Source organism: Alligator sinensis, unplaced genomic scaffold (assembly GCF_000455745.1).
Source record: "Alligator sinensis unplaced genomic scaffold, ASM45574v1 scaffold169_1, whole genome shotgun sequence".
Classification (NCBI taxonomy): domain Eukaryota; kingdom Metazoa; phylum Chordata; order Crocodylia; family Alligatoridae; genus Alligator; species Alligator sinensis.
Window position 1 is genome coordinate 1763943 of NW_005841924.1, and position 15711 is coordinate 1779653.

The 15711-nt window shown below is 42.7% G+C and overlaps 1 protein-coding gene across 1 annotated transcript in view; it reads right to left on the bottom strand.

The window, feature by feature from the left end:
- Nucleotides 1-482: 482 nt before the first annotated feature.
- FAM160A1 (family with sequence similarity 160 member A1) overlaps nt 483-15711 on the bottom strand; it is a 67840-nt gene continuing 52611 nt past the window's right edge. The window contains 2 exon segments of the mRNA XM_006019164.3: nt 483-8384; nt 15111-15249. Coding sequence (XP_006019226.1) covers nt 8137-8384; nt 15111-15249 — 387 coding nt within the window. The 3' untranslated portion in view covers nt 483-8136.

Below are 15711 nucleotides of genomic sequence, written 5' to 3' on the forward strand. Positions count from 1 at the left end.
TAAACTTTGACTATTTTAGTTATAAGATGACATAACCGCTTTGTGGAGAATTGCTGGCTCTGTATAGTAGAACAGATAAGAGAAAGTGTTTGTTCTTTATAACTCCTCTGCAACTGCTTCGCTCACCGCGGCCTTGAAGATAGCAAAAAGTATGTACAACTCTGATTTGCAGGTGCAAAAAGGAGGTTTGTGAACTAACCTCGCCTCCCCCATTAGTTCCCATCCTGATTACAGCAAAGAAATAATGAAGTAATGTTATAGCCGCTTTTCATGCTAATTTCACTATATGATCACGTGAGTTATAAGCAACTGTTAAAAAGTATATAAGCCTCCTGATTTTGCTCTTGGGGGGGGACCCCTTCCAAGTGCTTGGGAGATCCATGTCACTTTGGAGTCCCCCCTACAGCTGTAGTTTCTTTTAAATAAAAGCTTCTGCTGACCTGACCCAAAAGTATGCTGCGTGTGTTTCCACGACACTTGCATAGCAGAAATCTCATCCTGCATATTTGCAGGTAGGAGAGGGAGAAAACTGCCAAAATATTTTTTTTCTGACTACATTTAAGTGATGAAGAAAGAGCAGCTTTCTTGGCCGTCAGCTTTCTTGGCTCCAAAGTTTTAGTACAGTTTAATTTTAAACCTGTTAAGGTTTTTGGTGCTTTCTTCTATTTTTAACTAAAAATTCACAACTCAACTTTTTTTAGCTGTAAATGTGTCAGAACCCCTTTCCACTGTATCCTCTGTTGCAGTTTCCCTGGTGTCACTCTAGCATAATGTTCTTAGCACCCACTAATCTGCACACTTCCACAGTCACAGACCTTAGCAGCAGCTTTGCGGTGATTTATGGCTTACTGCGTATGCTATACATGCAGAGTAGCTTCTCTCTTCAGAGTGAAAACCCAATTCGTTTTTCTTTACAGCTGTGATCTCAGGCTGCTTGAGGGAGAAGACAGAACAGCACGACTGCAATTGCCCTTGTTGTCTGCACCTTCCCTGCAATGCTGTTTTTGAACACTTCAGACAAAGTTCATTATGTTCTACCTCACATAATAGTGATAGAAAACCAGATTACAGCAGCAAGTGGGTCACGATTTCTCTCTTCAAATATAGCAGGAGCTAACTTGGATCTGGTTGGCTATAAGGTGCAAGTGCCTCAGAAGGCTAAGAGCTTCAGAAGGATAACTGTATTATTAAATGTAGTTAAATGTTATAAGTTGGACAATAAAATACCAAGTCCTCAGCTCCAGGCAAGTGGTGCTCACATTCACCTTTGCTTCCCTACTCCTGTATCAGGCTGTGATTGGAGCCCTAATGCTATTTCGAACAGTTCCTGAGTTGCACCACATTGTTAGCTATAGATCACTAAGCAGCACCCTTCCAGGCACTTCCCTCTGCTGCCCATGCTCCGAGGGCAGGAAACAAAGAATGGCTCCTCTGACACTAGCTAGAGAGTCTTTTAGGGCAGTGAAACACACAGCTAAACAGCCAATTTGCAACCAAAGAAGCAACAAGTAGAACAGGGCAAGGATGTAGCTTTGAGTGTTGAAGCAGCTTCAAAACTTAGGAGCCCTCTACATATGAACAGGAGATGCAAAGCACTGTTAGGTGCCCAGTTCTGGGAGTCAGTGAGAGAAGCCATTTTAGGAAGTAGACGCAATATTTTAAAGTGTGGCACGTGCAACAGGGAAAGGTAAAGCAGGGTTTAATGTGGTTCACCTCTGATGGCATCTTCCCACCCACTAAGTACTGGTAATTGTCACTGCCAGAGATCTTAGCTTGACTCTTGTCAAGAACTAAGTGGTGGCCTTTGAAGATGGACAAGCTGGCACTGCCTAGTAGCTATTTGATGGATAGCAGCTGGGTAAGGACATCCACATCAAGGTGGCTGCCTCCCTGTCACTGCCACATGCGCCCTTGCCTTATTACCTGCTCTCAGAGCACAGTGCTGGAATGTAACAAGAGTGCAGATTTCCCCCTCCTCAATCACGACCACGTTACTTTCCTCCTCTCCAGCAGTTACAGAAAATCCAGCTGCACAGGGATGGGCTGTATGACTTCATGGCTAGAGATATTCCTTGTTAAAAACAGTGGCAGCACATCCATGGATTTAACCAAAGAACCCATGCTGAGTTGCATGCATGGCCACAACCCACACGTTGGGTCTCTCTCTTGTGAAGAGAAGATGGAGGGCCCTTTTTTTGCAGCCAATCTTACACTAAAATTATGGACAAATGGTATTTTTTAGCTCCTTCAAAAGACAATGAGGGAGATGCTGCTTGGGACCTGTGGCAGCTGTTACGCTATTACATAGTGGTACAAGTGCTATAACACCCTGACTTTGCTCCTGAATGATGCAGGGTTAAAGTTGGAGTGGTTTTACTACACTTGTATATCTTCAGGAGTATGCAGATACAGCAGTACATATTAAAAGCTTATATGGGTATCCTCTGATGCTGCTACAGTTGTTATGTCTGCCTAGATTCCAAAATGCCTGATAATCAATCACTTTTTGTTTGCCTTCAGTTTTTGAGCCTTTGGCAGTCACATTTGCAAGATGCTTTAATCTTAAGAGCTGGAAAAGTTTCTTTAAACACAAGTTGATATTCATGTACTATCACATTACACTGAGGCTGAAGAAGTAGATAGCTAGAAGATAGCAACACTGAGTGTTGCTCATTGTTAACAGAGAGGTGACCAGGGAAGACATGGCCTCCTGGTTCACCCTGGAGCAATGAATGCTGAGACTTGGGTCACACCTGCTTCTTTACAGATGAAACAGCATTATGCCTGGGCTCCAGCCAAGCTGTCAGGACAGCAGTGGGCTGCACAAGATTGAGTGGTCCTGGGTTAAAAATAACCAATTGGATCTGGTCGGGTTAAAGTAGAGTGCAATAAAATACAGTGATATTAAATGTTCTTCTGGAAGCTGCTACATCAAAAACCCAAGTTTGCAGGTAGGTAGTCCACAACAGGCAATTGTACATGGGCACTTGGTCAAAGTTAAAAGGAAACTTATTTGGTTCAGAAATGCAACCCTTGCACAAAAGTTCCATAAAGACTTTTAGCCCACAAACTTGGGGCTTAATTTAATCCAGCTGCCACACACAAACCATTACAATCAATGAACAAAAGGAAGATTTGCACAGTCAGCAGTAATGGCTTCCCGACAGCTCTGAGGAGGCATTAGGATCAAAAACCTGGTGTAAGCGCATATGTATTTGAGAGCGGATGTAATACTCCTATTCATAAGCCAGAAGCTTCAAATAGAAAACATATTTATGCTAGGTCACATGCCTAGAAAAGCAGGGGCTCCCTGAAAAAGGTGCTTTTTATCAGAGTGAACTTTTCACAGCTAATGAAGTTACAAATTATTACCATATTGGATTCCATGGCCAGCCCCCCCCCCCATTATTTGCAAACCTACATATGGAAAAATATCTGACCTTATACTAGCAGAGGCAATTTTCACCCTCCTTTGTATGTTCTTTTTACAGTAATGGTCCAAAAAACACTACATCTTAACACAGCACTGCCATCACGGCTTGGGTGATTATGGCAGAATACCAGAATACTATTCTGTGGTTTTTTCCTGCCTATTTAAAAATTGCTTTGTGGCACAAATGGGGTGATACAAGTTTAAGCTTTCTCCGCATTTCACGTGGAGGGGAGCTCCCCACTCTCAACCCAAATTATTTCAACTGTTCCTGGTAATTACCATATGTGGTACTGGCGGTGTGTTCGATCTGGTTTTTTTTTTGCTGATGAGACCCAAAAGCTACAAGTAAGAACATCTTGTAATTATCTAAATCAAATCTGGACACCGTGATGACATGACATTAGTGTCTGGTGCTGGAGCTAATATGGTTAAAGAATACCACGCTCTTTTCCGCTGCAGCTGCAGTATAAATGTTACAAATGTAATTGTAGCCTTCATAAAAACTGCAGGCATGACATAGCAATTTCAGTAAATACAGCACAGTAAATTGCATATTAAATCAAGCTGCCCTCAAACAGGAACTATGGCTACAATTCAAAATAATACTGTAAATGCAATGACATAATTTAACTCTACTGAATAAGGCAGCTCCTGTTTTTTCCTTCCCCCCTGTGATTTCAGTGCTTGGGGAGTGGTGAACTGATCCTACTGGAAGCTGAAATTCTCTGTCGGTAGGTGCAAGCTGAAGCCCTCTGTTGGCAGATCTCCCTCTAGGGGTAAAAGGGCAACTCAAATCTACATCCTTGTTCTCTGCTGAACTTGTTTTTTTTGCATTGTGGCTTCATTGTTCCAAGACAGCAGACAAACCATTTATATTGCTGCACGCAGACCAAAAACCAGTCAGAGCAGCTTTTAGCCATTACTGTCTAGAATGGAACTGGTGACTTAGGTAAGTTTCTGTCTTAGCACCTAGCAACCCTCTTCCCACTCAAAATCATCCAAACAGGCAAAATATTCACCAAGCAGGCACAACTGCATAGCACAAAGGCATCCAATCTTCACTGCAAAATATAACAAACTCCAATGAAATAGTAAGCACTAAAAGCAATTTGTAGACCGTAGGCACTTTGATGGAATATTTCGAGATATACTGGAGGAAGGCAAGCCTTACACAAACATGCACATGCACACACACTCTCACTCAAATCTCTTGTCTCTTACAAACCAGTCCAGTCTGACAGATGTAGCCCATTAAACAGTGCGTGGGTGAAGAATTTCCATAAAAATTATTGATCTCAGAGGCTCTATACAAAACAAAAACAAAATATTATATGAAACAAAAATATGTACTTTGCTCTTCTCTTGTTTGAAGAGAGGAGGAAGATTCAACTCCAGCTAGGATTTTTCCTCAGTGATGGAAGCAATCATTTTAGCATGTCCATCCTGGTTAAAGCCCTGCCTTCTGGTCTAAACAAATTATAGGCAATGAATATGACATATGAAATCCTTATCTGGACAGTGGTGGAGAAGAAGTTCTCAGGTGCAAACCTCAAAAAAAATGTAAATTGCCAAGTGAACAGTCAAGTCCGTAATATGGTTGTTTCATTTAGGAGGTTGACAGAAAGCAGGCTTTGTGCACCTCCACTGCAATAACCTGTCAGTAAGAGTTCTCCAACACGGCATGACACAGGTTTCTAAATGCTTGCTTACGCCTTGCCTCCACAACAGAGCATCTGTTGCTACAGCGCTGCTAGCACAGCTATCTCAGCAGAGCCTCCCCTTGTGAAAAGCTAACATATGCTAACAGAATAGGTTTTTCCTGCCAGCGTGACTACACTACCTCTCTAACCAACACAGAACTAAGCTGACAAATGCCCTTCTTCTGTCACCAGTGCTGTGGCCACATCAGTGGTTTTGCCAGCATACCCACGTCATCTAGGGGTTGTTAATTTTTCACACCCCTACCCCACAATTTTGTAATGTAGACTTGGCTTTATTCAACAGGCTGGAATAATTGCTTAGATACATTCTGTGCAGTCCACATTTTAAGATCTCCATCTACCTTATTATGCCTGCAAAGCAGGTTATTGTCATGTATTAGCACATTTGTTAAAAAGTGACTATTTAAAATAAACAGTTCCAGTGGAAACTATCCCCACCCCAAAAGTTCACACTCGAAAACAGTGAAAGTTCCGGTTAGAGACAAGGAAACTGAGAATTGCCTTCCTCATGCCCACATCTTTAGCATTATCGCCATGTTAAAAATGAACCCACAACTTAGTTTTAATTTACTGAAGTTTGCTTAGTAATTGATTTGGTTAACTTCCCTGTACTCACATAAGCTTGGTGGCATACTGGCAGATCAGGTCAGAGGTTAGGGAACTCTACAGGTGCTGGCCCTGCCCAGATGAGGCTGGTATGTTGCCTGCAGAAAGTGATGTTTCACTTGTCTATCTCTAGGCCCAGCTTCTGGGATCAGAAGCAAGAACCACAGCTCTTCTGAGAATATGTGGGGTCAGGGACCTAGCTGCTAAGATAAGGGAAGAGAACCAAAGGTTGGTGCTTGCCCAGTGGTAGAGAGAGAAAGGGGCTTGAAGAACCATCCCACTTGCAAATTAAAATTGGATAAGAAATTACAATCTCCTCCAAATTTCTAGCTGCTGGTAAATGGAGAAGTGGATGGCCGCGGTGGGAAGGGGGGTAAACATCTAAAGCTTGGAGGCCAGAGCATGGTTTAGTGGAACTACAGCTGAGATGGCGAGAGATCCCCAGAACAGGCACAGCAGGGAAGAAAAGCCGCTGAAGCGGCTTGACCCCAAAGAACTACAAGGCAGTGCTAATGCAATAGGGTAGAGGGGCAGGGAAGCTGGTGTTCTAGTCCCACAGAATTGAGTGCAATAGAAAGATCTAAACAGATCGATAGAAGGCAGACCAGGATAGCTCTTGCAGGCAGTCTGCACAGCCACACTGAGGACATTTACTAAGTATGCCCTGCAGACAGAAATTGAAGTGTACACGCCCCCCCAGCTACAGGTGGTGGGTAGTCTTCAGAAGTACAAAATTGACTGCAGCTCCTGAGTCCCACTGAATGTCAATGGAAGTTTGGCTCCTAAATCAGTGAGGTGTTTCTGAATATCACCTCGTGTTCCTTGTTACCTTAGGTTTTTCATGCGTAGCCTCTTTGGAGACATGCCTGAAGCTGGGGAAATTATTTAGTATGTGCAGAGGGAAGGAGGGTTGTTCTGGGGAATTGTAACAGGAACAGAACCAATTTCGTCAAGTAGCTCTTGTTTCTGCAGGTTTTTTGGTTTGTTTTCAGTTTCCTGACAGTATAAAGGGGACTTGAGGCTTCACAAACTGAACCCCTCTTTATGTACAGCCAACTACAGAATTCGAAGCACAATTATTCCATGAAGAGCAAGATGAAATGCAGCTGTGATGCACCAATTCATCATGTCTGGGTTCTTCTAATGAACCCCATTACTCACTGAAGAGAATTTTCCTAAGCAGTTAGTCACCAGCAGACAGTTTCCCATGTTCTTCCTCTCCAGTAGCTAGCAAACAGAACATTCCTCCCCAAAAGTGCAATATTAGGAAAAGCTAACATGTAACTTAAAAAATAAATAACCAGTGTTTAGTGTTACATTCAGCTTTCCCTCAACCAGAAAGACATTAAAAAAATACGAGACAGCTTTTAGAGGCTAGCTGTTGTCCTTTTCATAAAAAGTACTACTTAACAAAAATAGACTGTTCCCCGTTTAACGATACTGAAAGATAACAAATACTTTTCTTTAGCTTATTAACATAAGCATACAAATATCTCCTACAAATTAGTTACAGCTTGCATAGAAACATTTTGCTTTGTACTTTGTGCAAATCTTACTAAATAAGGCTTGCTTGGGTGTATAGGTAGCAATGCAGTACTTATCAAAGAGTGCTGAGAAATTGCAAGGAAAATTCCATGCAGTCTGCACTCCACATCCACTTACACAGTTCATTTGACTTCAAAGACCAACAGCTGATAGCTGCAGAGTTGCTTGCAACATAAGGCAATACGGTATGTGTTGGGTAGAGCACCTGCTTTCAGCTAGTCAGAACACACAGAAGGACGCTTGGATTCACAACACCAGCCATGGGAGGAGGGGAAGCTTGAGAGATGTGTCTGCAGACATTCCTTAGAAAAAAAGAAAAGCAAATCCAGAAACAAACACCCCTTCCCCCCCTTCTGCAAACCTTGATCTTTTGCAGAAAAAATGCTGATTGGAGGGTTTTGTGCAGTTTTCCTATGTATTTATGTATCAGGTACATCTCCCACTGGGCAACTACTTTTTCCCAGACCAAAAATGTCTTGAAGCAGAATATGCAAGAAGCGGATTTTTGGAATGGCAAAAGTCAGAACATTTGCCTTATTTAACCCATCCAAGAGCATTTACAGCAGAAATGAAAATGGGAGCAGTGAGGTAAAGGAAGGGATGTGGGTGCAGAGAAGGGAAGAACAATCCAAAGCTGATATAAAAGAGCTTCACCAGGTAAGCATGTTGCACAGTGGGAAATCATAAGGCCCAATTCCCCTCCACCCCCAGCCTGTCCCCCAATCAAGTATTGTCAGGAAATATCCCAGTAGGAATTTCTTTCATAAGCAGCTTTGCACTGAAAACTGTTCCAACTCTAAAAGCTTTTAAAAATTCGTAAAAACAACATTGCTAACAATCCTCGAATTCCCCCAGGATTTTGTAACATAGAATGGAATGTTCCTGGGCAAGAGCTGCCAATTCCTTCAGGAACTCGGGGAAGAGGGCAGCTGCAAGGATGGCATTCCTCACGTGCATGGGAACGCCAGGAAGAGCTGTTGCTTTCTTTGCTTTATGTCCCAGGAAAGGCTGGAGCACAGCTTGGGAAGCTTCGGAAAGATTTCTTCCTTTCCCTGTGCCACTGTTGTGCTGGATGTTACCTAAAAGCAGAAGGAGGAAAAATATGAATCAGCCTTCCACAGTAGGAATCAGCCTTTCACACCTAATTTAAAACAGGTTATGAACAGTGCATATGATCAGTACCATGGAGTATATACAAAATTACACATTCACTCCCTGGCTGCTGTCTAAGGCAATGCTTTTACACACTACCTGGAGCAAATTCTATTAAGTATTCTTCTAAAGAGATTTATCAAAATTAAATGGCCCCATCATCCCCCTTTTTTGCTGCCAGCAAGGGGAATCAGTGGCAGCTGAAGTAGGGGGCACAAGAGTGCCTGACTTAACTACAGTGGGGAGCAAACCCACCAGGCTTGGGAATGCTGGTGTGGACAAAAGAGGAGTTATGGAAAGGCACAAATAAGGACATGCTTTGAAACATGCCTCCTTGCTATGGGTTTTATCAGAGATATCAGTCGGTCCCTAAAGTTTACTCTATTTCAGCTAAAGAAATCTTGCAGTTTTCTACTCTTCCACCCACTGGCCTCAGGTACCTTTCTGTGGACAGACAGCACTCTATTTGTTTTCCTACCATCCCCACGAAGAAGCAGGCACATGCATTTTAGGGGTGATAAACTTTCATGATGATTTTGCAAAGCTAAAATAACTTGTTACTTAATCAATCTAGTCTGATGCTAGATTGTTTGCTAAAAAAAATTCTGTTAAAGCATCAGACTTTTTTTCTAACCCTCTCTGAGCATATTCTAAAGATGGCATTTTCCTGCTAAGAGGCAGGGAAAAAGACAACAAAAAACACATGAGACACAGCACATAGTCTTCATTATCTAGGTACCCATATGGTCTGCCAACATGTAGCTCATGATTAGTCTTCTAATCAAAGTAACACAAACTTTTAAATGTATTAAACTAAAATGACAGCAGCACTTTAATTTCACCCTCCTTCTCATTTTAACCCAGAGGAGAACTGCACTTTAATTAAACGACAATCAATGAAAATGAAAGGCGACAAAATTTAAAACTGATAAAAAGAAAAACTATTTAATTTTTCATATGATGAATAATTAACCTGTAGGACTCACTGCCACAAGATGTCATTGAGGCCAAGAACTTAGGAGGTTTCAGAAAATGAATTAGCCATTTATATTGCTAATGAGAACATCCACAGTTATGCTGGACAGGATAAAAAGGAAAAGGTAAGGATATAAACTCATATGCTTCAGGGTATAAGTCAACTTGCTTAGTGAATGGGCTACATGAAGACTTCCTTCAAAGTGCAGCAGATTATTCTGTACCTTGTGCACTACTGGATTACCTCCCTCCCTCAAAAGCATCCTTTACTAGGGCTAGAGAAAGGACAACTAGTTTGACATATGACAGTTCCTATGCTTCATACTTTGGCAGTCTTGTTCCCCTCTGCTAGGGTAGCTTGTCATATTTTATGCTTTAAAGTTGCACCTGTTTATGCCGTGGTGAATTATAGCATTGTTTAAAGTTTTCTTTTATATTCAGCCTAAAGTTCTGTACAGCCTCATTGTTATCTGAACTTTTCATTTTGCTGGTGTTTGCAATATCAGCTGGCCTTGTTTCCTGCAAGCAGCTTACGGCCTTGAGTTTACTCGCATGATGTTTCTTTCCTTTTTTATCACTGTGAGAAGTTTTTCTAACACAACAGAGTAATAGTTTTCTTACTAGCTTAAATTAACTGAACTTGGCACTAACCAGCTGAATCAGAGGGAAGAAATGACTGGATATGTTAATGAAAGGTGATAAAGAAGACCAATGGACAGTGCTCAAAGTAAAACACCGGGAAAAGGCCAAATTAAGAGGTGTGCTTGTAATGGGACTGTTGAACAAAAGAATATGCTGACAGGATAAAATATGGATAATATGCTGACTGCAGAGAGACCGATCCAAAAGCAAGGAGTCAAAGGAATCAAGTTAAAGAAAAGCATAAAACGGGGGAGCAAGAAAGTGAAGTGTGTCATCGTTGTCGTCATCATCATCATCTTCATTATAAATCAAGCTTTCAACACCGGTCTGGATCATCCCAGCCAACAATGCACCCTTTGCTACAGGAACTGAGTGGCCGTCTTTTCTGTGAAGCAAAGTAACATCTGGGATTGGGTGAGATCATTGTACTAAGTATTTTTCTTTCTCTGAATACAGAAACTGCTAAGATAATACTTGTTGTACTAATAAAGTTAGACTTTGATTTTAGGGCACTGAGCTGTCTGTGCTGGTATTTCATGTTCCATTTAAGGGTTAATTGTGCTTTAATGATCCCTAGGCACTATCTGCTAGTCAGTGGTGCGTACATCTCCCTCAGATTTCGTAAGGAATTACTGCACACTTTTGGATAGTTGAAGGAAGTTCTCATCTTTTAGTAGTCATCTGGCAAAGCTATAATTTGCCATTAAAAAAGTGGAAGGGAAACAAAATCTCAGACAGTATAGAACTCTCCTACTCCAGACTCTAAAGCAAAAAAGCAAAATAATATTCCAATATCCTCTGGGCTTCTCAGCAGTAGTAATTTTTACTCTGTGGGCACTGCTGACATTTGGAAAAATAACCGTTGTGAATCAGAATGAAAAACTGAAATTTTGAAGCAAACACTCAGAAAATGTTTACTTTGAAAGTCGGTATGTTTTGTTCCAATAGTATCAAAATGCTTACTTTGTATTGTCCAATATAAAATAAGCATTAAATAAGCATTAACATGGGTCAACATTAAAAGCTTTGACTTTTCCAACCTAAAAAGCAAAACAAAGAAACCCCCCCGCAATTAATATAAGTCTACAAATCCCCACAAAATATTTTGATGGACATGAAGCTACATTTTTTTGACAGGTGGTACTTCCATTTCTTTTTCTTTTGAGATCAGGTCTATTATCTGTCCATATCTTTGTGGAGCTGAGATGCATAGAACTGTCCCCCAATACAGAGTTAAAAGATGTAGTATTCTAGATGTGCAAGATAAAGAGAAAAAGTCTTCTTCACCTTACTTACAACCTTATGTCCAAGGATCTGGGTTTTCTGTTCACCATAGAGAAACAAAGTAAAACACGGATTTTCTCATCTTAAGGAGAAAAACATGAGAAACGGCGGGGTGTCCCTTGCAGGCTGGCAGAGTTCCAACCTACAAGGAGCTGAGGGGGAGCAGGAGGATGGTGATCAGGCAGGGAGCTCCATGTGCATGTGTATGCGCAGCATGGGAGCAGCTCCCCTCAAGTAAGTTGGGGGGGGGGGCCCCCACAGTGAGGGAAGGAGGGCATGACTGGGGGCACTGCCCAGCTAGGGCAGTGCGTACGGTCTGGGGCTTGGGACCCAGGGCTGGGGTGGCAATGTGCAGCTGCAGGGCCTGGGCGGGGAGCAGAACAGAGCGCCTGGGGGCAGCGGTGGGGTGCTGGCTCTCTGCCACTGCACACACTCCTGGGGGGAGGCATGGGGGACATGGTCCCCAGATTTATTCATGGGGTAGGGGCAGATGCAGGCTGCCCACTCAGGGCTCTGTGGCCCAGTGGGTGGGACTTGGCATGACATGGCAGAGTGGGACAGGGAGGCTGGGTGCCGCCACCAGGAGCCCCATGCCACCATGGTGAGGTGCCCCCTTCCCACCCAGAAGCAGCACAGAGCACAACTCCATGCTGCCACCCCTACTGCTGCTAGATAAGTAAGGGGTGCCTCACCATGGCAGCATAGGGTTCCCAGTGGCAGCACTGAGCCTCCCCAATCCTCTCTGCCCTGCTGCACCAGGTCCCACCTGCCAAGCTGTGGAGGCCCCCAGGAAGAGGGCAGGAGGGTGGGGAGCCCTGAGCCCACAGCTGCCAGCCTGCATCCCCACCCTCCAGAATCCATTACTGCTGTGCTACCCAAGAGGAGGAGGAGCCAGGCTCCATGCTCTGCTCTAGCAGTCACCGCTGCCCATGGGTAGCAGCTGGGGCTCAGGCGCTGCTGTGGGGAGCATGGGGCTGTGGACATGTCCCTGGCCCTGTACCCCTGGCAGCTGGGGGCCCCCACCGGGAGCAGTGGGTCAGGAGTGAGAAGCACCATCAGGGCCAGGATGCTGTGGGTAGGTAGTGGAGGGCACTCGCACAGCCGGGGGTCTGAGAGTCAGGAGTGAGGGGCATCAGCAGGGCCACAGGGCTATGGGTTGGGAGTGAGGGGCAATGCCATGGGCAGGGCTGCTCAGCATATCAGAGCTGCTCAGCACCACAAAACAGTGTGGGGGGGGGGGACAGCCGCAGCTGGACCCGTGTCCTGGTGATTGAAGGAGGCAGGGGGAGCTCTGAATTTTCCATGATAAAAAAATCCAAAATTAAATGCCAAAATGTATAGATATTGCAAATTTATTTTATTATAGTGATTGAGGTACTAGTGTGCTTCCAAATTGCTTTAAAATTGTAAATGTATCAATAAAACATTTAATTTATCTATCTATAGTGGCGTTTCATTTTAATTGCAGAAAAATATGGATTTTGGAATTTTAATAAGAGAATTTGAGATTTTTATCAAAGTTGTGATTTTTAAACAGATGAAACCAGGATCCCTACTTGTGTCTCTGTATAAGCTGCTCCAAATTAAAAACTGACTACTCCCTGCCCCAACATTACTGGCGTCCAATGTATCCCTCCTCCTGAATACTTATATTTTGCATTTGTTCTCAAGGGATCAAGTACAATTCTTCAAGGTCAGTTATGAGAATGCAGGGAGAATCAAGAGAGAAGCTTTGCTGTTTGCAGTTATACATCATTTTCACATTTCAGCTTGGGAAGGGAGTCTAGGAAAAGAGTTGGTTACATAACACTACATTTTTATTTTAGCCCCCTGTGAGAAACTCATACAGACCAAACCTTATATTTTATCTGCCATTACTGTAGCTCTTTCTACCTTGCATTTCTTAATCAATATACTGATGTTATGGGTTGATGGACTAGAGACAACTTGCCCTGAGAATTACAGTTTGATTGCTGGCATCACTAGTCTGGTCGAGAGCCAAAATTGCAGTTATCCAGACATTTATTTAGTCTCTAAGCATTTGTCAAGAGCCTCACTCTTTACAGGCACTGCCACAAGGCAGGAGAAGATGTACAGGCAAGGTGACTGAGCAGCCTCTGCTTCAGGTTCCTGAATAATGACCAAAATGAAGGGACACAGCAAACATCAAAGCCCACAAAAGAAAATGGATGTAAAACAGAAAATATAAATAAATGCCAAAATCAGTGACTGTTTTATGAAACAGTTTCACTCGCAATAAAATACTACCACTGAAAGCTTTGAAGCCTGATACTGACAAGATTTCTTAGATAGATTAAGTTCTGTTTGGAACGTACTGTACAAAGGTCTTATTGACAGTACTTGGAAAAAAACCCCAGTATTAAATATTGGATTCTAATCCTGCATCCCACACCCCAGCCACACCACTCTCTAATAGCAAGGCTCTCTGCTCCCTGGTTTTGGGACCTGGTTCCTAAACCCTATTTATCTCTATGATAAACATATCATGTGCAGCAAACACCTTCCACACCCCAGAGCTTCAAAGGGTAAGCTTAGAGTAGCTATGATTTTGCAGACTCCATTTAATGCAGTTGTTACAAGTAGACATCATGCTGATCAGAAATGAGGAAAATTATTATTAAGAGTCTCAGAAAAAAAAATTAAGATGACATTTAAAAAAAAAGGGTTCCCTTTGCTTCCCGCTCACCAGTGAAAAGCCAAACAAGACAAAAAGTCAGGTGTAATAACAGTGGGATGTTCATTACCGATTCAAAATGATCAATAACAATACATTACTAAGTAGAGGCTCTTTTGAACCCTGTTCTATTGCCAACTACTTAATCACTATGGTTACTATTCCCATCAGATCTTATGCATTCCCACCATACGTGGAAGCCAGCTTTTAACGGAAGCTTGTGCCCAGCACTGACTACTCAGCAGCAATTCTGAAACTTAGCATTTCAAGCGGTGAACTCTTCCTTTAGAGTGGGGGCCCAACCTTGCCATTTGTCCAACTACTTCAGGAAACATATCATTTAGAAAGCAGGATTCCACATTTATTTATTCATTCTTTTATTGCCTTTTCAATTATACAGGCCATATTAATAATTACTTAAGCAGCTGTGGCAGATTGTATGCTTAAGAAGCATGTGATGCTACAAAAGTCAGCTGGAGCAGAAAAAATGGTTATGTGGGGTGGCACCTGTTCAACCCCACCACTACACCCATCATGTGCCTCAGTTCGTGCTCCTGTATTTTTAGTTTAAACTTTACACTTAAAAATTACACATTTAAAAATCTTTGGCTCATTTTTATCTCTCTCCACAATAAACCAAATCCATGCTATAAGGTCTTACACAACAGAATTCCACAGTGAGTTCATTTCTATAAAGAAGCTCTGCAAAAATTACCAAAATAAAGCCAGTGTATAGAAGTCAGGTTATAAAAATACGCAGCCCCCCTACATAAGCCTAGAAAAATCAGTTTACTATCAGTTTGGCAGCAAGACACGTAAAAGTTAATCACCACTTCCAGATGGAAGTTTTCTGCAACTAAACACACAAAACGCTAAGAATTTCCAAATGAGATCTACATACTGACCTTATTGAGGACTGTCACTTGGAAGTAAACACAGAAATAGATTGGTAGATTGGCTAACAATATGTATAATGCACTCTCTCTGTTTTTAGTTTATGGTGAAAAATGCTACAGACCCACACTGCTTTGAATCAGAGAGAATGGGTGACGTTTACCTTTGGTCAGTGACTCCACAGTCATATCAGACATGTCCACTCGGAAAAGCAAGTACTGCTGGGCCTGCATGAGAAGACCTGGAAAGTCTTTTTCACTGGAAGCAAAATGTTCAATTTTGTTTTTCACAGATGCCAGCACCTGTCAAAACAACAGTAGTACATCTTTAATACTACTATTCTCAGACTCTCTCAAAAATACACTAGAAAAAGTTACAGTGCTGACCCAGAGACTATATTTAAATTCTTAGCTTTTCACAGACACAATAAAATCAAACTCAAGTGAGAAGCTCTCAAACAGGCAGGAAAGCAAATACACTGAAAGAACAGGTGAAGAAGGCACCAGAAGTACTACCTAGATCAATGGCGCTCAACCCTTTTGACTGGCAGGCCGGATGAGTAGTGCCTGATCTGTCTGCAGGCCAAATCCAGCTGATGGTCCCAATCTAGCACCCCTGGCTGGCATGGCAGAGCCTCACCTGGCCATGCCACAGGGGGGTGCGGGGCAGCCTGGCTCCAACTCAGGCTGGGGGTGGGGAGGGGAATGGGATGTAGCCTGGTCCCACAAGGGAAAGCGGCTGTAGCCCAGACCAAACCCAACCCA